The 21,535-nt window shown below is 38.8% G+C and overlaps 1 protein-coding gene and 1 long non-coding RNA gene across 7 annotated transcripts; both read right to left on the reverse strand.

Moving 5' to 3' along the window:
• Positions 1–2,300: 2,300 nt before the first annotated feature.
• slc25a48 (solute carrier family 25 member 48) lies at positions 2,301–20,228 on the reverse strand. Its single transcript, XM_015975294.3, has 7 exons — positions 20,034–20,228; positions 18,578–18,621; positions 12,239–12,310; positions 11,426–11,678; positions 8,189–8,476; positions 6,433–6,566; positions 2,301–3,671 (listed from the first exon to the last, which is right to left on the reverse strand). Exons 1-7 carry the CDS (start codon positions 20,086–20,088, stop codon positions 3,567–3,569), a joined length of 951 nt encoding a protein of 316 aa, XP_015830780.1. The 5' UTR covers positions 20,089–20,228; the 3' UTR covers positions 2,301–3,566.
• On the reverse strand, positions 12,318–18,023 carry LOC107395826 (uncharacterized). Of its 6 annotated transcripts, none has more exons than XR_011520248.1 (5): positions 15,409–18,023; positions 14,779–15,271; positions 14,602–14,703; positions 14,435–14,504; positions 12,318–14,313 (listed from the first exon to the last, which is right to left on the reverse strand). It is a non-coding gene; the product is annotated as an uncharacterized lncRNA (long non-coding RNA). The 6 variants fall into 6 exon arrangements; XR_008562947.2 differs by having other exon boundaries at positions 12,318–14,356; XR_011520247.1 differs by having other exon boundaries at positions 14,435–14,703.
• Positions 20,229–21,535: the final 1,307 nt, after the last annotated feature.

Below are 21,535 nucleotides of genomic sequence, written 5' to 3' on the forward strand. Positions count from 1 at the left end.
TCCTGCAGAAAAAGCTGATTCTGTTCCGACTCCTTAAGAGTCCCAGACGTGCGGTTCTAACCATCTGTCGTGACCCGAGACATCTCTGGACTGAAAAGTCGGTGCTATGGTATTCTACAGCCCTCGGTGCCAGAGGTCATCCGACCTCTCTGACCTTTGGATCCACGAAGAGGGTCTCCGAGAACAGGTGAAGTAGACACAATTATAGTGTCTGATGCCTTTTGATAATAATCAACTTCATAGCTTAACGCAAACCAAATTCTTTTACACCCAAAACTCAGCTCTCCTAGATACGGAAGTTCTGACAACATCGCATTCACACATAGGCACCATACACTACACCTGCTTCATCTAGAGCCATCCACTCACAGTAAATATTAGCTAACTTGTCATGTTTTAATTGTTTGTAAAATAAATTCTTACTTTTTTAAACCTGACTCTTTTCTGAATCAAAACGAAGTGTTTACAATCCCTGAATAAAACAAAGAATCCTAGAATCTTCTGATTAAACACAGTAAAGACCAAGCAGGTTGCTATTCTATATTTATATAGAGTATCACAGCTTATTGGTAGAGTAGAGGTAATAGAGAGCTCTTAAAGCACTCAATTTCTCAAACCCTACAGTCTTAACAGAAATCAAGACTCGTCAGACCAGGCAAAATTTTTCCAGTCTTCAACTGTCCAATTTTGGTGAGCTTGAGCAAATTGTAGCCTCTTTTTCCTATTTGTAGTGGAGATTAGTGGTACCCGGTGGGGTCTTCTGCTGTTGTAGCCCATCCGCCTCAAAGTTGTGTGTTGCGGCTTCACAAATGCTATGCTGCATTCCTCGGTTGTAACGAGTGGTCATCTCAGTCAAAGTTGCTCTTCTATCAGCTTCAATCGGTCTGGCCAGCGCGTCGGCTTGTTGGGAGCCCCAACATGTCGGAAACAAATGCTTGGTCATCCATTGTCATTTTTCGACACTTTGGGTGTGAGAATGTGTTGTGAGGAGAAATTTCAGCACTTAGATTAAGGTGTTAAAAAGTTGAACGTACAACAAGGAGATAAGTTTCATTTTAGCTTTTACTAACTAACACTAGAGGGTGCTAAAAGCAAGCCAAAATCACATAGTATCCCTTTAAATAAGTAATGTCTTTTTCAGAGGCAACTTTAGTGGCACCTTTAATGGTAGATTTTTGTACTGCAGATTACTTGTAAATGTTTTATTTTTTTATTTTTTTTTACCTTTCAAAGTAAAATTCAGGTTCGGGGCTTTGCAGAAAATATCTGGGGCCTGAGCCTACGTAGCCAACCCCAAACACTGCTGTCCCTGTTCAAGAAGGCGCTTCTTTTGATTTTTATCCAAGGAGCTTAGTTATGGGGATAGATTTCATAAACATTTTTTTCTCTGACAGGCTAATGGACAGGATTTTCTGCTTGATTTGAAAGAAACTTCTCAGTTTTCAAGAATATTATTCTCTTGGAAGCAAAAAAAAAAGAAAATAAATGTTTTTCTTATTCCACTAGTTTAGTTTCTTTGTGGGAAATGTCATGTAGTTACTGGTTTTAAAGATTCTCTCCCCCCCCCCCCCCCAGACATTTACATTGGGTGTGATAATGGTTGAGGACACAACACTACAGCTGTATTTCCGGACATTAACACATTCCCACATGAACTCTTGTGAATCAGTTACTTACTCGGTGCTTTATTATCTAGCTTGCATTTTTATTGTCGCTTTGTGATTGAGCTTCGTCTCAAAAGGAATTAACTTAAAAATAAACCCAGGCCTGAAGAAATCATCATGTCCACAAGAGGGTGGTAAATAGCCACAAATAAAAATCCAAGATTTTCTCAGGTTTAACTATTTTTTTTCCAAGTAAAACCATATTACACCATTATTCAGTAGAAATAAAGGGATATGGGTTCATAAGAGATATTTAAGTAACTGGTATACATGTACATTTCAATATGTAAATAAAATTATATAAATGTAATACAAGAATGTTTGGATGTAAACAAATATTGAAGCAGGTAAAATACAGCAAAGGCTAAACTTTAGTGGGCATGGCTTAAAACAACACTGAAGAGCAGTTAAAAAAGTGTTACATCATTAGCTTTACACAGTTTCTGCCCAAAATGAAGCTTTGAAATCAATCTGTTACAACAAGATAACCTATCTTCTCTGGAACATGTGTAAACATCTTAAAAGTGTTTATATGGCAACACAGTGATCATTAATCAGCTGACATGTGACTAGTGATCACATGACTTGCTTTATTCTGAAAAAAAAAACAGATCAAGAGAAGAACAAAGCCACTGGTGTGTTTTAATACTTTTATTTAAGTACAACAAGCCCCACATGGCGAATAAACATCTGGAATGAAAGTTAAACAAATTTACTTGTAAATACAGGATGAGAAAGCCACTGACAACATTAACATCGGTATCTGATTTCACCTTCTGGTACTAATGTCGATCCAGTCCCTCAAAGTTTTCATTTTTACAATAATAAGCCGCAGCACTAAACTTAAATGAAAAAGTAAATGAAATGTACCACTGTGGCTCAAAAACATCAGAAAACTTTAAAATAAAATATTCTTAATATAAGAAACACTAGATGTAATAGTGGAGGATATCACATGATGTTCCTACAGTCGGACAGTGGAAGGTAACGTCATGAGCAAACGTATCAAAATACTTTTAAATAAAACATAAAAGTTGACTTTTCACTGCCGACTCCTTATACATCTGACAGACATTTTAAAATCTTTGTATATGAATTATATAAAAATAACATTTATATCTTGACATCTTATTTATATCTCTTAATTCGGTAAAAAGTGCAGCGTTTTTATACTAAAACACAAACAGGTGATTAAAAGCAATGGTGTGCTGGTTTGTAATTTATAACACATCAAAATGTCAAATTTAAGACTTGTTTGTCAAAATTGGTTTCATTGATCCCAGAGGTAAAAATCGTCCCACTTTCATGATGTCATCTAACTGTTAGTATCTTAGTTTTGGAAGAGATTAGAACATAAGTACTGAATAATAATTTTCTGCAGGTGTGCCAATTTTATTGATTCAGAGTTCTGATTTTAAACCAACTTCACTTGCTGCTACAGATGATAAAATTACTAGTTGGAAGAATAAAATCTCTTTAAAACCCCCAGATTGCTCATCCATGAATCATCATTCTCCTAAAAACCAACTCCAGTTTGATCATCAACTTTAACAGAAAATTTGGGTGAAACTGTCCTTCCTCTTTTCACCTGAAGCCAACAAACGACAAGTTACATGTTCACTTTCATGTCTCTTAATTCTCCACATGCCTTTGTCCCCGACACATGTCTCAGAGTGAGACCTGAAGTCTGAGCTGGAACACACCTGGATGATTTATTTTGTGTCCAACTCTAACAATTCACACGTGAAAACAAAGTGACCTTCATGTTTTGGCTCAGAACTCAAATCTCTTAATGAAAGCAGCCGACTTGCAGCCACCATAAAGTGCTCACATCTACAATAAAATCGTGCGCTTTGTGCTCCAGTACCAACCAGCTGGTGTGGTTCCTTCATCTGAGTAGTTCTACAGACTCCTGAAGAACTGCAGAGAAAGTTCATAGGTCAGGAACATGGTGGAGCTCATGGGGAATCCTCGGATGGCGTTCACAGATGCTCCTCTGAAGAAAACCTGCACAGAAAAAACGTGACTTAAGTACAGAAATGTTTCCAGCATCTGATTGTGATGTTTGTAGAAATCAACACTGTTCTGTTGAACTAATGAGTCCCAAAGAAGCAGACATTTACCAACTAAAATGATTTCATGACAAGGCCAACAGTCCAGAGGGAAATGAGGAAAAAATAAACCAAAAATGAGCCTGACATGTTGTTGGACTCTGAAGGACATCCTCTGGTGACCTGATTGCACAGTTCAGTCCACTTCCTCAGAACACCAGAGGGATTTCTCAACCTGGAGACGGTGGACATGACTAACACACTGAAACAGAACTGAATGAACATCTGGACAGCAGATCAGAGGTCAACCTAAGGTTAAGGAGGCGCTGGTGATGCAAGCAGCCACCTGACCTCTCAGCCCCTCCAGTCACTACCAGGAAACAGCTTCACACTCACCAGAACAACAAACAGAAATACTGATGAAGGACTTTTTACCAACAACTAGGTTTTCAGCCATAGCTGAGCACATTCTGAGCGATTTCTTCACTCCAAGAGAAAATTCACAAAATATTTTAGGAGATCCTGGTTCCTGTTGGCTATTCATTTATTTAGTTTACTTTTAATGACCAAACCTGGAAAATATGACCAGTCTAATGATTAAAATCAGGTCATAAAGACTGTTTTCCATCTGCAAACAAACTAATGAAGCATAAACTAGCCAGGAGAGTTTGGACCAGAACCACGCAGGCTTACAAACAAACTGTTAGGTGAACAGGGATGAAGAATCCCAGTACATCAGAGATGCAACAATTTTTGTTTTCAACTACAAATGACACAACACAGATTAATATTTCATTCATGATTAACTAGAAAATTCTAACATTCAAGGTAAAGCCATCACATGGAAGGACTAAGTGCCAGCATGAATTGGTGTCTGGTCGTGGTGGGATGTACCGATCAGTGTTGGGAGTAATGGCATTTAAGTATAACGGCGTTGCTAACAGCATTATTCTTTAGGTAAAGAAGAAATCTAATTGTTACCTTTCCCATCGTCGCAACACCGTTACTTGGCATGTAAAGTGGTGCGTTACTCCGTTACTATAACATGGTTGAATGAAGCACAGCAACTGCCCTGTCTGACAGCCACACCAGTGATGCACGCATGAAATGGCTCTTGAGCCGACCGGAGCCGGAGTGAAGGACACCGGCTTTACCTGCAATCCCACCCCGAGCCGGTGTTACAAACCGCAAAAAGGAACACACAGCACCGAACACATCAGGGTGTTAGTTTGCAGATCAGAGATGAGCGTGTGCACAGTGTCGTGCACACGCTCATCTCTCCCATCGCTACGAAGGCAGGGAGGGGTTGGCGCGTGCAAAATGCCTGGGACAATTATTACATTAACGCGATGGATCTGTAAATATTGGTGGGGACAAATCCGTAACGGACAAGGAAAGAAACAGCACTTCAGAAAGGGTGAGGAGATGAGTGAAAGCATTACAGGCAAGACAATACCATGTCTTTGGCAAGCTGTTTTAACATTTAATCAACAATCTGACCTCTCTGCAACTCCCATTTTTTTATAGCAACACTTGAATTTATCCTAGTACTAACTGTATTCTTGTTAGTCAAAATTGCAAATGAAGACAACAGCTGTGTTCGTACTAGTTATATAATTAAAAAATACCCATAATAACAACTTCACTAGTAGGGATTAAGTTTGAAACATCTCAGAATCCCTTTCTAACATTTATTAGGCAGACTGGATCTGTACTCCAGATATCCATAAGGACATTCCTACTGAATGAACATGAAGATATCTGACATGTTCATTCTAGATAGTAAGAATCATTCAGTTAAAAAAATCTTTCACTTTATAGATAAAGAATGAAACTGCGTTATAGAACATAAAAGTAAAGCCAGTTACTTTGCTAGGTAACCAATTACTTTTACGATGTGGTAACTGAGTTACTATCTCAATTACTTTTTGGAAAAAGTAATTTGTAACTTTAATTACATTTTCAATGTAAGATGAATACTGGCGGATTCCAGTTACCAGGATATTTTTGTTCAGGATGAATTTCTTAAATGTTCTTTTCAACCTTATTATTTTAGTAAAGGAGTTTAAAATGACGTAAAAACAGTAAAAAACTAAGCTAATGATAAACACATATTCAGACTTTTGTTAAATGTTCTAGAATTTATGCCAGACTGTATCATTACAAACATAAATGTGATATCAAAATAATCTGTATTCTGGAATAAATCTTAATTAGATATATTTTTAAAGACAATACCTCCACAGGGTGTTTGGAGTTGTGTAGAATGAAGGTACAGTGTTTGCTTTAAAAATCATATTTTTACTTAAAAAAATTAGCAAATATTTGTTTTGATGGGCACACCACTGGGTTTGTTTACATCCACCAGCCAATAGAGGGCACCGTTGCAGGTTTCAAAACAGTCTGCTCAACACAGCGAGGCTGGCCCTGTGGAAAATGGAACTCTACGAGTCAAGCAGCCGTTTCTGAGCCCAGAAGATGTGATTATCCTTCTCAGAAGAGGTGGGTGACCCTAAAAGATCTAAAATCAGAGTGAGTTAAGGTGAAGCCTACAACAGATGGACCCAAATAAAAAAAAAACATCATGTATTGGCAGCAAATCTGGTGTCCCTACAGCTGGAAACTTTGTTCTGTTGTTGCTTTGGTGTTCGTGTTCCACCTTTAATATAATTTCAAAAAGAAAAGGCTGCTTTAGTAGAAGATAACTGAAGTGTCACCTGTGCTCCCTCTGTTTTGTAGCTGTGGGAGATGCAGTGTAAAATTCCCTTGTATTTCCTCTGAAGCTGAGCATCAGCTTGCATTCGACTCTTCACCACATCCGCAGGTGTGGCCGTGACCCACGAAATAGAACCTGAGAAAGAGAAGAGGGTCAAAATCGTTAGACGTGATTCAGTGAAGAAATAATCCATCCATCCTTGCTTTTCTGGGACTAGCAACCTGAGCAGAGATCCTGATTCCCTTTCCATCTTGGCCCAAGGGAAAACAGGGGAATTCCCAAACCAGTCTCCAGATAAGAGCCCCTAACACCTACATATTTATATATATATATATATATATATATATATATATATATATATATATATATATATATATACACACACACACACACACACACACACACATTGATATATTTATTTTTTATTAACGCTGGGATTTAGTTTAACCCCAATCCATTTTCTGAACTTTCTGCAGCTCATCAAATAAGACAATAGGTTATCTCGTTAAATAAACCAGGTCATGGATGCATTGAGTAAGAAGAGTTTCTAATGAAAACTACAAATGATAACATGGTTTAACCTCAGCAAAGATCTCAGATGACCAGTTCAGCTATTAAAGCAGCAATGGCAAATTTTTTAAACTAGCTATGCACTTAAATGAAATAAATCTAAAAACAAAATAGAAAAGGGCTGATGAGCAACATTTGAGTGGATAAACATCACATTTTTACTTTTATTACCAGGTTAAATGTAGGTTTTTTCCTGATGTTCGTTTAGGAGAACCAAACATCTGGATCTCAATAATCTACAGGACTCCGCTGTCCAACCCTCTCTTTCATGTTGACTCACAGCTGGTTGTCCTACATCTGGGAACAATCGTGCTTTAACAACACAGTGTTTGTCCACACAGCACATACAAGGCCAGCTCTCTCTTGCTTGTGATTGGCTGAATCTTTACACGCCTCTACTTGCTGAACAGAACAGTCTAGACATGGAATCCTGCTGGAAAAAACATTTTTATCTTTCCATGTGAACACTTCTTTGAATTTCTCTACCTGGAAGAGGGGTCACTGCACTCAGAAAGCAGGAAACTTTAATAAGCTGAAGTCATGTGCATCACACCTTTATAAAAGGGGTCATGGGTGCTTTATAAGTCAATACACATAAAACATGAAACAACCTATAAACGGCAAAACAAAAGCCTTTCAACATAAAAAGAAAAAAAAAAGGTTGTAAATATAAAATTAAGACCAATAATTTATCATTTAAGGAGTGTATTAATGTAATAAACCATGAACTGCTTTACTTCAAATGCTTAATTTCACACATTTCTTTTGTATCAGATTTTGAAAATTGCACTTTTGTTTTGAAGTCATTAATAAATAGGTATATTAGATAAGGTATATGGTATATAAGAAAATAAGGCATAAGTTGAGGGTCTGGCATCCACAAGCCCAGAAGTCCATAGATTCTTCACAGATGATCTGATTTGAGTCCCAACCTAGCAGCCACGTGAACACTGAAGCCAGAATCCATCTTATTTGGAATTACTGGGAAATCGTACACAAAAACACACTAACGAACAAATGAAAAAGTAATGCCAAGCATTTCTCTCATCTCTGAAACAGACCAGCTAGTGACTGAATTGTCATTACTTTCAGCGCAATGTTGAAGGAAGAAATGGTGAAAATAGTCCTCTTTCTGAGGCTGCTAGATGCAGGTTGGTGTATGTTCAAACATTTATGGTGGAGTTTACCTGCTAAACCTCCAGCAAGCCAGATGGAGAAGGGATGAGGGCTCGACGAAGTGTCGGGAGTCAGCAGGCCACAGAAGATGGCGTAGGGGATGAAGTAGAGCATGTATCCGGGGACGTCTCTCAAGATCATGGCCCCGGCCCCCCTGTAAAGTCCCTGGATGCCCTCGGTCTGCAGAATGCTGCTGATGCAGTGGATTGGACCTCTGTAGAGGCGCTGGCTGGGGATGTCCATGGCACGGAGAGATATGTTGGTGCTATTGGGAACGTTACCAGCAAGGTGGAGGTTCTCTGAAAATGAAATGGGAAATTACCTGAACTTGTATATCGCCTTTAGGAACAATTGGATGCTGTGTTAGGTGGGAGTCAAATCCAACAAACGCTGGACACTGACTGATCGCACAAAATCTTTGCTGATGACCTTGGTGTCGGCTGTCGTGACTCAACCCTGGTTGTCTGTTTGCAAAGTATCTCATAAACCACCGGATAGATAAAAATTGTCTCAAATGAACCACAGAATGTTAAACTACTACTGGTAAACTTTTTAGAGTCAACCCAATTAGCCACAGTTGGCTAAACTAAGCAAACACACAAATGTCTAACTCACTAACTGTTAGAAGCAGAGTGATTCACAACACATACACCTCAGTTTGCATTGGTCTATTTATTTTGTATGTTTTCAAGATGAGAAAAATAGCCAAATTGCCAAAACCAGCTGGTTTGACGCTCCAGTGTGAAAGGACCACAAAGCCTTTAATGTACAAATATGCATGTACATCTCTTCATGCTGCTGTTTCAACCAATTCTGTCTCTCATAATGCTGTGATTGCCGTCATTGTTTCTTTCTTCACATTTTTCAGCCAGATTTTGCATTTTCTCCATTTTTTGTTACAATGTTTTTTTTAATTTGTTCTTGTGAAGTGCCTCGTGATTTTTATCTTGACACGCTATATAAAAATCATTTTAATGCACCAGTATCCCACCAGAAATGCTCATTTTAATCAAATTCTTATATATGGAGGAAAAATGAGCAACCACAGGACAGCAGTAAGCAGAACTTCCCATCTGTGGTGAGGCCCGGGTTTATTCAAAACATGAGCCACAGCAGGTTGTTCCTCAAAAGAAAAACAATTTGTGCCAACTGATGCCACAGCGGGAATGCCCTCAAAGTGTTTTGCTTTGAGTTTGGCGTGAAATCTTTATGCTGCTGCTCTGTTATATGATGATGGCGTGGTGCTTATTTTGTGGGATTTGTGTGAATTGTTCAATAAAAGTTTGTACAAAGAGAGACTCAGCATCTTCTACATGAGTGAGGCTATAAATTATGAGGCTGTAAATTATGACTTAAAAAGACTGATGGTCAAAACATCACGGATATTTATTAGAGTAAAAAGATTGTAGCAAGGTTCCTTAGAATAAATTGGTCTCACTAAACTCGTTCTAACAGATAACTTTGCTTCTGACTTTTCTGCAATTTGGCAACGGTTTTAAAAAGTTAAATCTGATGTTCACGTCAAAGTCCCTCACTCCTGCATGCTCACACCAAAGATTCATGATATGAGTGGAACCGTGTTTTGTCGTTCCTCCACAGAACGGTTAGTTTGTCCGAAGCAACAAGAACCATCAGATCTTGCTGTAATTATGTCAAAAAGCTTTCATCTAAACCAACTGCAGCAGATCTTGGCTGCTGATTAAAAGGATTTTTAGCATTCTAGTGATAAGATCATCCTACCATTTCAGGTTTATCAAAGCGTGATGTTCAGACCAAACCTCCTGGCACTTTGCACCATCATAAAAACCCTTTGAGGCTTAAAGCAAAAGCTCCTTCACAGAAGAGAATAAAATAAACTGGAGTACCAGGAGGTCAGACGTCAGAAGTGTGGATGTTTACGTGCAGTTTTATCTCGTAATTGAACCACTTTAACCTGAACCTTATTGGTTCACTGCTTAACAAAGCCTCCCACCCCAAACAACACAACTCCCAACTTTGTCTGAGAAAACATCCCACCGTTGGACCACAAATATGTGATCCAACTGTGACCCAGCTCGATCTCATTAATGCTGATTCATCATTTGATGTTGAGAAACAGTGGAATTATAGTTATTTTGATCAACAATATGCATGATCGCATAATGTTGAACAAGATTTTTAGTGATCTATTAGTGCTCCGAGGGTGATAGATGACTCATCTATTAACGCTCCAACAACAGTAACAATGACTTTATTTGCAGCCATTTTGTGTTTTCTGATGTAGATTAGCCGAAGCAGCCAACTCAAGTTTTAGGTTTCATTATAATCTGTCCGGTGTTTCGGGAGATATTTTGATAATAGACAGGTGAACACATATATATCCCACTGTTCGTAAATATACTTTATTTTAAATGTGAGCAGAAATGTCTTCAGTTTATTAACATGACCAGCAAGTTTTTAGGACAGCTCAGTGAGCAAAATGTTCCCTAATATCAATGATTTTATTCTAACCCTAATGTTAAAATGTCTGAGTTCACATTTTGTACATAAATAGGTGTGTTTGTTTCAGACGACAGCATGACTGAGTTACACTGGCCTGGTTTTTGGGCACCACAGCAACCAGAGGGCAGTGCCGAGTTCAAACCCAACAAATCTTCTTCACATGGACCTCCTGCACTTCTTCACTTGTTAAAAAAAAATCACGTCCAAGTCATCTCCAGCTGTTATTGAGGAGTTCTTTAGCCCCGAGCCCAGGCCAGGTAACTTCACAGTTCAGTTTATAATTACGTGCACATTTGCACCGTGGGTATTTGCTTTCTGACATTCAATTATTAATAAGTATTATAATTAAGAAGTGAGCTCCATCGATGGTAATGATGATCATGATGATGATTTTAACAGACAGCGCTGTAAGCTGTACATGCAGGCTAAGGGCCGGAATATACTTGATGTTTTAATGACGCATACACACATTTAAAAAGGCTGCCATGCATAACTAACATTTGTTTGAAACATTGTTTGTGCGCATCCCCCCAAAATAACACGACTCATCTGAATGCTGCAATATTCGAGTAACCAGTCGGCAGAGTTGACAAAACGAGTGAGACACACTCACCATGGTGACTCCCATCTCTGCTTTAGAGGTCTTTCACACCATCAGTTATACTGCTGCTGGTTATCTTCATCATTATTCAAATGTAACTTTTGTTTCTAATACATAAAACCGCTTATTTTTTCTTTGTGAAGTGAAATAAAATGTAAACATTTACCTGCCAGTACCGTCTGCGTCTGCATTTGCAACCTGATCTTGACCAGATCCACGGGCGCTCCCAGTCCCACTGAAACCAGTCCGGTCAGCATACTAGCCACCGTCAGGTCCAACATGCCACATGGGTGCCGCCCATCACCATAGCGATACTTGCTTATTAGTCTTTGAACGTTACTGAAGAAGCCAAACACAACAGAATTGTAGACCGTGATACTGGCCAGCGGGAAGGACATGCCCTTAAAGAAGCCTGTCACCTGAACATCCAAAATGAAGAAAACAGTGCAGTCAATATTTATAAAATGTTTTAGATGAATAAAAAACAACACTGTTGTAGCAGAAGGGAAAAGAACATGTTACAGTCGAGACTCTGAGGCTGTCGGCTGCTGCCAAAAATGTACAGACTGTAAAGAGATGCTGCCAAATATTTTTCTCTGTAGAAAGTTTTCTCCTCTCGCCGCAAGGGAGCTTGAGTTTATGAAGACTCATATTGGAACTAAAACCACAGCCTGAATAAATCATGTAAACTCTGGAGGAAGTTAAGCTGTGGTTTATGTGGAAAACTGAACTGAAACATCTAGAGCAGAAAAAGACAGTAAAACTAGAAAATCAGGGCAAAGAATGAAACAAACACCACACTCCTTCAGCTAATGGCGATTAAAACCCTGTTACAGTGACAGAATATAACTAGCGGGTGTTTCTTTATTTCTACGTGACAACACCAGATAAACATACACATTTCTGACATGTTTAAACACTAACACACAGACACAGAAGTCATCTATGGTAGATTGTGGAGAAGAAGAGAATGCTTTACCATTTCCTTCCTGTAGATGCTGAGGATGCAGTGTAGTGTGTTTTTATAACCTTTTCCAGCCTGAAGCCGCGTCTGAAAAAAGAAACTAGTCAGAATGTTGTACCAGGATCTGATCATCTGCACTGCATTAGCATCATACTGAGGAAACACCAACCTTTTATTAAAAAAAGTTCAAGTCTGTATAAGATTAAAAACCATTTAGGGAACTGTTTGGAGATGCAGAGTTACGGAGGACTGTGTCACAATGACGGGTATAAAATCTTGTAATGCAGGCTTTTTGTAAAGTTTTACAAAAAGTCAATGCAAAAAGAAAAAAGAATAAAAATTCAACATATTGTTGGCAGATGTTGAGTGGTTTTATTTTTTGTTTTAGGGCTTTGAGAATTTTGACTTTCAACAAAAATTGAAAGCAAGTTTGCACTTTCAAATTAAAAGCACATTTGTTTCCAACACCATCAACTATTTTCTCCTGAGTGACATCTCATCACTCCGTCTGAACTTTGACTTTAAGATCAATAAACATTTGTCCTGTTTGTCATGTAGACAGTAAATCCTGAATGTTTTTCCCTTTAAAGAACAAAATATTTTTTTCTACGTTGCGGCCTCAAACGTTAGCCTAGCCAGCCATGCCAATGCTTCCTTATGAGAAGCAAAGGGCCTGGAAATGCTCACATTCAAATAACCCCACACCTTGAGAATTCTAACCAAGCCAATCAGCACTGAGCAGCATCACACATCACAATGCTCAGTTTCTCATAAACATGCGGAGTTCGCTGCGACTCTTCCCTATGTTCTAAGTTACTTGGGCATGTCTTTAAAACCACAACAAGAAGAAGCGCCAAAAGCAGTGACGGCTGGTGACTTTTTTTTGGTGGGGCGCAATTTAACAAGTGGTGTGCTGAAAAGAGCATGCCAGTGAGGTTTTTTAATAAATATGTACTACTAAACATGTTTCTTATCCATTAAATTCCTTAAAGGGGTTGTCAACCCTCCCTCAGAGTCCTTTTCCACCCACATATCAATTTTGAAAATTGCAACATTAATAGGCGTTGCCTGGTGGACCGAGAGGGCGGAGCCGCAGCAGTGACGAAGACGGATGGGTAACGAGATAAAGCTAGCTTTTTCCACTCTGAGCAGTCATTAGAAGTGGAGGACATTTCTCCCCCTCCTTACCCAGACACTCGAGAAGAAAGGGACCAAGTCTATTTGGAGGAGACAAGTGGACCTGAGCCTTATTGTTTTGAGCTTGTGCGTTGCCTGAAACTACCGGAACCGACCCAACAGAACCAGCTCTGAATGGTAAGTAGCCGTTAGCCATAGATTAGATTAGCTGCAGGGTTCGGCCCCACGGCCCTAGAGAGCTTTTATCAAGCACGTTTTAGAGATTTATCTGCTTCAACACAACTGATTTTAATCAGCAGCAAATAGCTGAGCTGCTGAACAGCTAATCCAACATGTTAAAGCAGGAAAACCACTAAAACATGATGATAGCAGCTCTCTAGGACACGGCCACCTACCCTGGGCTAAAGTTACTGTCTGCTGCAGAGAAAGCGTACTGATACCAGCTGTTCTCTTGGTCGTGGGTGATCCTCTGGTGGTGTCGTCAGGATCAGGAGCTCCCAGAAGAATGTGCCTTTGAATGATTCCTTTCGCCTCTAAACAGTTATTTGTTATATTAATTAAATAAATCGCAATTTATATATTTCCTGTTTTTGTTCATGTCCATAAAACACGCTTGAATTTAAAATGAGCTTTTAACAGTGAGGTGCTAGTTTAATTTATCACAATAGAGCTAGTTCAACATACAACAATGTGATAGTTCAATTAATGCAATTTATAAATATCCATAAAAATATAAAAACTGGAATCAAAATGAGATATTTGGCAGCACAAAGAACTTGTCAAACACAATATTTATTATAATAACTGCTGGCAGACAGGAGACAGAGCTGGATGGAGGTTCTCAGTCATCGAAGGATGGCTGAAGGCTTTCCAGGAACAGGAGATGTGGTGTTGTCTCTCTCTATTCTGCCAGATGAGCTGATAGGTTACAGGTGTGTGAGGACATCCTCATGCTGTCATGACCAGATGACAGGGGTTATCAGGTGATCAGCCAGGCTAATGATGAGATGCAGAAAGAAAGCAAATCCAGGACAGTGTACAATAATAACAATAATAATATGTGGTGTTGCTCACCTTATGTGCTCTTCTAGAGTATTAACGTGTGCCTGCCTCATGGTGTAGAGTCCATATTTTGCTGAGTGTCCTACAATAATGCTGGTTATTAGTTAATTTACTTTTGATAGAAAAAAAAAATCCAAAATATTTAATGTAAAAGCTGTAAACCAGGCAAATCAGCTCACACGTCACCAAGTGTCACAGGACCAGAATCAGTAGTCTCCTTCATGATGTCATGATGTAATCTAGCTCCAAGCTCACAGCAGCAACACACGTGTAGCAATAAGCTATGAAACAAAAACAGATGACGTTAAAACTCAAAGGTTGTAATGAAGATTACATGATGATTAAAAACAACTCACCTTTACTACACCTGCAAGGCTTCATGTTAGTCTGGACCATTTGTAGCTGCAACAGTCAGTCTGACAGCAGAGTTCTTGGGTTCATTTAGCCTGAAAGAAAAAAATTATGTACAACATCAAAGTGTTGTGGGAGGTAGTTTCCAGAGATGATGAGAAACATGTGGAGAGTGGAGTGAGGATGGAGCTACAGGTTTTTCTGTTAGAAGATCAGGAGGCCCTGAGGTAAAATGGGATGCTAGTGTGAGTCTGGGAAGCTACTCCTCTCCAGTGGTGACCAGCCAGGCTTAGATGTAAGGAAAAAGCCAGGAAACAGAGTACAATATTACTATTTAGAATGTTTTCACCTGGATCAGTTCATAGAGCTTGTCCTGTCATTCAGATGGAAGCTGCTCAGAAGCTCTCCACCACACCTGGGTCTGCTCAGGAGTGGAGAAGCTGCTCTGGGTGGAATTCCCATCATGGTCCCAGTGTCAGACACACAGCTGCTGGGAGGCTATGTGAAATATAAAGAAACAGCAAATATATTTATAGTTGTTTTGAAGAGCAGGAACACACGTGTGTAACAATAAGCTAAAATAATTACATGTTATAACTAGAAGGTAAAGAAAGACAGATGGTTAAATAATTCACCTGCAAGGCTTCTAGTATGGACCAGCGCAGGCTTGGAGGACTACATCCATCTTGGGCAGATTTAGCTTGAAAAATATAATAACATCACGTTGTTGTGGGAGTTTATTAACTTAGATCGTGTACAAAACAACCTGTCTAATATACTGTATGTGCTTTATAACATGGCTGGTGAGTGATCTGACTGCACTCAGAGCTAACTCAGTGTCCAGAATCAGACATGTTCTAATGAGAACCGGACTCAGCACCTGTCCAGAACCGGGTCAGCTTTTTAGCAGAGGGAGGAGCTGCTCGTCAGTGTCCCTCCTGCTCTGCATCAGCGCTGATATTATTAACTGGCACAAAAACTTAACCTGAACCAGTCTGTGACATTATAACACACACACACACACAACACTCGCTTCGAGCCTGCGGCAGTGTGGATTGATTGTCTAAATTACGTGAACCACGTCCACGCCTCTCCTACTTTGCATTTATAAATATAGCAAATATAGCTGCAAAATTACAGGTAAGGAACGATCTTTAGAAGCTGTTAAAAGTAATTATTTAGCTTACTCACCTCAAATTGGGCCCAAAATCTCCGTTTTGAGGAAGCAGCAGTCGGCGGGATCCGGCTAATTACTGGAACGGTTTGGACTGATTTGTGAAATGCTCTTCAAACCAGCATAACCCAGTTCAAACTCCATCAAATTGGTGAAAGAGTAACATGTAAAATACACTTAACTACAATATTAACAGCCAAGCTACTAGAACTAAATAACTATAATACTAGAAGTTTAGCTGGGACTCTGGCTCAATGCTAATGCTAACTACAGCACAACTCACTTGCGGCTAATTCAAACCTCGACTGCTACAAGACTGGTTGAGACCGCGGTGATTTTATAACCTACAGCCACAGAGCTGCTACGTAGTACTGTTCTTGGATACGTAGCATCGTTCTCGTTAGCCATTGGCTAAAACAGACTTAGAATAAACTTGTTCTATACTTATGAGCTAAAGATAGCGCTAGACTGACGTTTTTGGACAGAAATGAAGAGTTTTCAAAGAAAATGAGTCAAAATGAAAAAAAAAAAACTACACATGTCTACAACACTATTAGACCAGGGTTTTTCCTGCGTTCAAATTTGCGTGGCGGCCGCCTCCAGCTAATTTTGTGCCGCCCCAGTCTGATTTCACTCTGCCCCCAGCTAAATGGATGTTATTTTAACTGCAGTTTCAGCGTTGTGCCACTACAGGGGCGCTGCATCAGCAACGGTGCACCGAAAAGCTCTAAAACCGCTGCAGAAAATGATCAAAAATTTATTTTCTCGCTAGTTGGTACTAATCTATGGTTGGTGCTATTGACGTCCTGATTTCCCCCCAGGCTCTTCTATATCAGAGCAGGGTTGTACAGTGCGACGAAAAAAACTGTCCGTGCTTGTCTGTCAATTTTTAAACGTAGCACTGGTGCAACATCTTTGAATTACTATTTTCCCCAGAACTTTATTGAACAAAAGTAAGTTACGTATAAGAAAAAATGCTTTTTACTGGCGCACAGTGTGGTCATCTGGATGCAGTGGAGGAAAATAAAGGAACCAGCAAAGGCATAAAGGCAGAACCGGCCCACAGTTTGGGATCAAAAGTGCAGCTACACGCAGACTGGCTAATGCTAAAGCTAATGGGTAGCAGTCAATCAAGTGGCGCACCGAAAAATATATGATGATGGTAAAACTAAGAAAGACTAAACTCTGCAAGCAGATGAAAAATCCCCACCATCCTGTTTATTCTGCATGCTGCAGTGCCATGGATCAGAACCGCTGCAGATACGAGTCACATTCGCATGAAGTACGACAAGCCATTGTAGTATATAATTCAAAAACGCTTCTGTCTTTGAACATAATTTAAACTGGATTATTGCCAGCCCGTACATAATAGACATGTCACCGTTACATGGTTAGCAGCAGAAATTAAATGTTATTACCATTTCCAATACAAATGCATGTTAATGAAATGCATTATATTTTACTGGATATATTTGTGTTATTTTGACTAAGATGAGTGTTCTTAATACAAACCTAAAATGTTACAGAAATGTAGGTCAAATATTAAAAAATAATTTAACTATAAATATCAGATGGGAAAGAGGGAACTCAACACCAATCTAATGCATATCATTGAGCCTTTTATAATAAGAGTCTGTTATTTAAGCCTGATAATTTTGTTGTTTTATTTCATATTCTTTAGCAGCAAACTAGTTTTGTTTCACTTGAAACGTTGTCAAATGGAATAATCAATTAATCAACAGAAGCTTAGATTAGAACACGTAACGAAAAAATATTTTGCCTTTAAAAAAGTGAGGCAGTTGAATGCACAGAGAATGCTTGTGCTGGCGCATGGTCTGGATGGTACCACCTCTGCCTCAATTTGAGCCAGGATAAACCCTGTAGACACTCATTTATACTTGTTATTAGCTAAAAAAAAGGTTGATTTTGATGTGACTTGCTCTTTAAAAATGATGGTTTATCTGCAGACAAATAAAAAAGATGGTTTATTTGAAAAATAAATCTTTAAAAAAATTTCATTTTGAGTCATTCTTAGTTTCCTTGTTTTTTGTCAAATGTATATTATATATATATATATATATATATATATATATATATATATATATATATATATATATATATATATATACATACACACACACACACACACACACACACACAAATCTTGTTTTGTCTCCACAAATAACACAAGCATCAAGGATGTCTGCCATGTTGTGGAGGTGCTAATGCTAACAGTTAGCTTCTACTAGTCGATTAGCATGCATGTAAATAGAGCCCTTTGACTCCTCTGGCACTGATAGGCGACATATCATCTCATCTCCCCTGTATTGTGATACGTATCGTATCACCAAAATTTCACCAATACACATTTCTATTGTTTAACTGATGCAGTTTTAGCCTTTTATGTGTTTGTTATCAATTATAGCAGACACATTCAATAGGACTGACTCCAAAAAGCGATCAGTTAGACCATTACTCTTTCAGAGTTTAATTAAAATCTGTCCAGTAAATTTATGAGATGTGACACACAGGTTATGATGCGATATGAGGAAAAGGTGTTTGTGTCTTTATATAACAGCTGTAATCTGGCTGAGACGGTTGTAAAAGTTAAGGAATGATGTCCTAAATACCTTCACTGTGTCCAGCGGATGTCCTACAACCACACTGGATGCTCCTGCAGCCAAGAAACAAAACAAAAACGAATGAACCAGACGTACTAGTAAACAGGAGGGAGTTATTTTGAAAGTCGGTGAAGCACAAAAACAACTTGGGAACTTTCAAAATGAGATTCCCAACATCTCTAACAGAAAAACAGCCATTTTATTTCTAAACCATGGTTTGCAGTATGTTCAACTAAAGCTTACTTCACTAATTGTTAGGTTTATTGCAGGTGCATAAAATTTAGGCTGTGGTTAGTTTTCCATGCACAAAGCATGAGCTGATGTCAGTCTATTACATATTAATGTCTGTTAGATGGGGATCATAAGAGCCCTGGGGTAATAACAAGCTATTGTGGCCTTATTAACCGACGCCGTCTGCTCTTGCCCCTCTCTGAGCCTCTGTCTTCATCAAGCACACAAATGCACAACAGCATAATTTATTTTCCTGAACCTAGTGAATGTGGATTATGCATGTCATCAACACATCATTCCATATGCTGAAGCTGTAGGCACAGCTCTGGGTTGTTAAAGTTCCAGTAGAGATGCTGCACACTTTACAGACACGTCTGAAGATAAAGCCCTCTTTATCACTTCAGCTGGCTGGCATGTGAGCTATGAATGTGACACCTCGCTGCAAATGCTTTCTTTATGAAAGTAAAGCAGGACTAAATATAAAACAGGAATATGTGCTGCTCCTGATGAATATGTGTGCAGCTAAAAACTGTTATTTCACCAGTTTCTTTCTCAATTTATCAAAAACCCAATAAAATATTATCATGTCAAAAATAGGATGAGAATTTAGAGAACTTAAGAGTAAAAGTTCCATTTTTGAGTGTTCATTAGTCCAACTGGAGAACTTGAGCTCTTACAGGGCTGTTTACATTGCTAATTTTTGTTGGTTTATTGGTATAAATCTCCGAATGTAAAATAATCTGCAAATGTTATTGCATTTAATTAGAACAGCACTTTTTGTTATGCAACTAAATCAGCAGCACCCCTAGCGGTAGCGTTTGGTACTGTACGTGAAAACCGCTTTAACACTACAAATACTGATAAATCCTGCAGAAAATGTTTTGGAAAACCTCTCTAAAGTGAAAAATAAGTGAATTATTTATAGTCTTACATTATGTAAGGCACTAATAAAAATAAAACTGTTCAATTATGGAAGGAAGAAGAGGAATCGTCTACAGACCCCCTTTGTGTACACAGGATGTGGATGCAGTAGTTTTCCATCGATTTGGACGTGAACGCCAGTTTATATGCGTTTCTGAAGCCGGTTATTCCACCTCGCAAAAACTTTTATACACATAAATTAAGCGTGTTAACATGTTTAAGTAACTATGGTCTCATGCATTAATGTTCTTTGCAGACGCAACTTTAAAAAGCACCTCTGACTTGATGACGTAGACAACAGCTTGCTACTCACCTCCGATCCATCCCGCGATGAAATCATCCAATCGAAAACTCTTTGAAGACTGCATATTTTACTCAAAACGGACTAAAAGCTCTTCTTTCCAACAAAACTCCGCCAGAGTCTTCGCCTGCTGTGTTCGAGGGGAGAAACGAGAACCGGTTTTTATCGATACGGTCGCAGCCTCACGCCTTTCTGAGAAAACATTTTTAACACTGTCTGAATTGATAAGGAGAGCACTCCGCAGCTCTACGCGACAACCAATCAGAACAAAGCATGGATCTGGGGGACAGATCTCCAGACCAATCAGACGTGGGCTTGAGAAGCCAAGCAGCCAATAGGAAGGTAATCATGGAAATGAGCCATGAGGAGAAAGAGTTTTTACAAAAGTCTGTTTTAGGACACAGGCGCTGACCTGATTTTACTCTCGGAAGCAAGAGAAAACTGTTCTCTGCTTTCTGACCCTTCCCCTAACTCAGAAGGAACTGGAACTGATCATCACACTCTTCTCCTATTCATGGACGATATAAGAGTAAGAAAAGTTGTAGTTTTCTTGTGTTTTATAACCCGATATGATATTCGGTTACATCAAATTCAACTTAAAGCAATTGGGAGGAAGCTTTAGTTTATCTTAAGTTGTAGTAGATGGTTTTCTTGTTTGTCTTATCTGTCTCTGCCTCAGACACATAAGAACATAAGGAGATAATAAAAGTTCAAATGTCCCCAAAAAGGCAGGTTATAAAAAAGATTTGTAGTTTGTTGGTTATTAAAGGCGATCCATTATAACTAAGCTACCATTAATTAATATTTCAGCCCACAGCCTCCCGTTGGTATCATGTATCAGCAATGATAAAATAAGCACCTACTTTTTATTGGATGTATATATATATATATATATATATATATATATATATATATATATATATATATATATATATATAAATGTGTGTGTGTGTGTGTGTGTGTGTGTGTGTGTGTGTGTGTGTTTTGGTATTTTCTCCATGGTTCATGCTCCTACACATTTATCTAATTCAGAGTAAAAAACTAGGCCAAAGTTTTCTTTTCCTTTTATTTATTGGTGCAGATGTATTTTCCAGTGATAATTTAGTTTGTTTTTAAAGCTCATTAGTTTAAAAACCTGTTAAAATGCACTAGAATCTTCCTCACTGTAGTGACATTTAGTCTGTTGGTAAACTAGAATTAGACTCAACTTTGGGTGAATGATGGTGTCGATTTTATTTAATCTACAGTAAAATGAGCAGGAGGCACATTTAACATAAATAGAATTTATGCGATATAAGTGCAGGCTATGGCTGCCGTGATGTTTGTTGAATGAAACTGGGCACATGTGCAGCCTTGTTTTTATTATTTTACACTCTTAAATTCATTGTCCCAGTCCATGCCTGTCCTCGGGGAAGGGAGTTGTCTACCCCTGGGAAACAGATGAACGTGCTGGAAACTCACTCACCTGAGAACAGACAGTGACCCAGAGCTTTGGGCTGACATTCTCACAGCAG

This window comes from Nothobranchius furzeri, chromosome 1 (genome assembly GCF_043380555.1).
Source record: "Nothobranchius furzeri strain GRZ-AD chromosome 1, NfurGRZ-RIMD1, whole genome shotgun sequence".
NCBI classification, from domain to species: domain Eukaryota; kingdom Metazoa; phylum Chordata; class Actinopteri; order Cyprinodontiformes; family Nothobranchiidae; genus Nothobranchius; species Nothobranchius furzeri.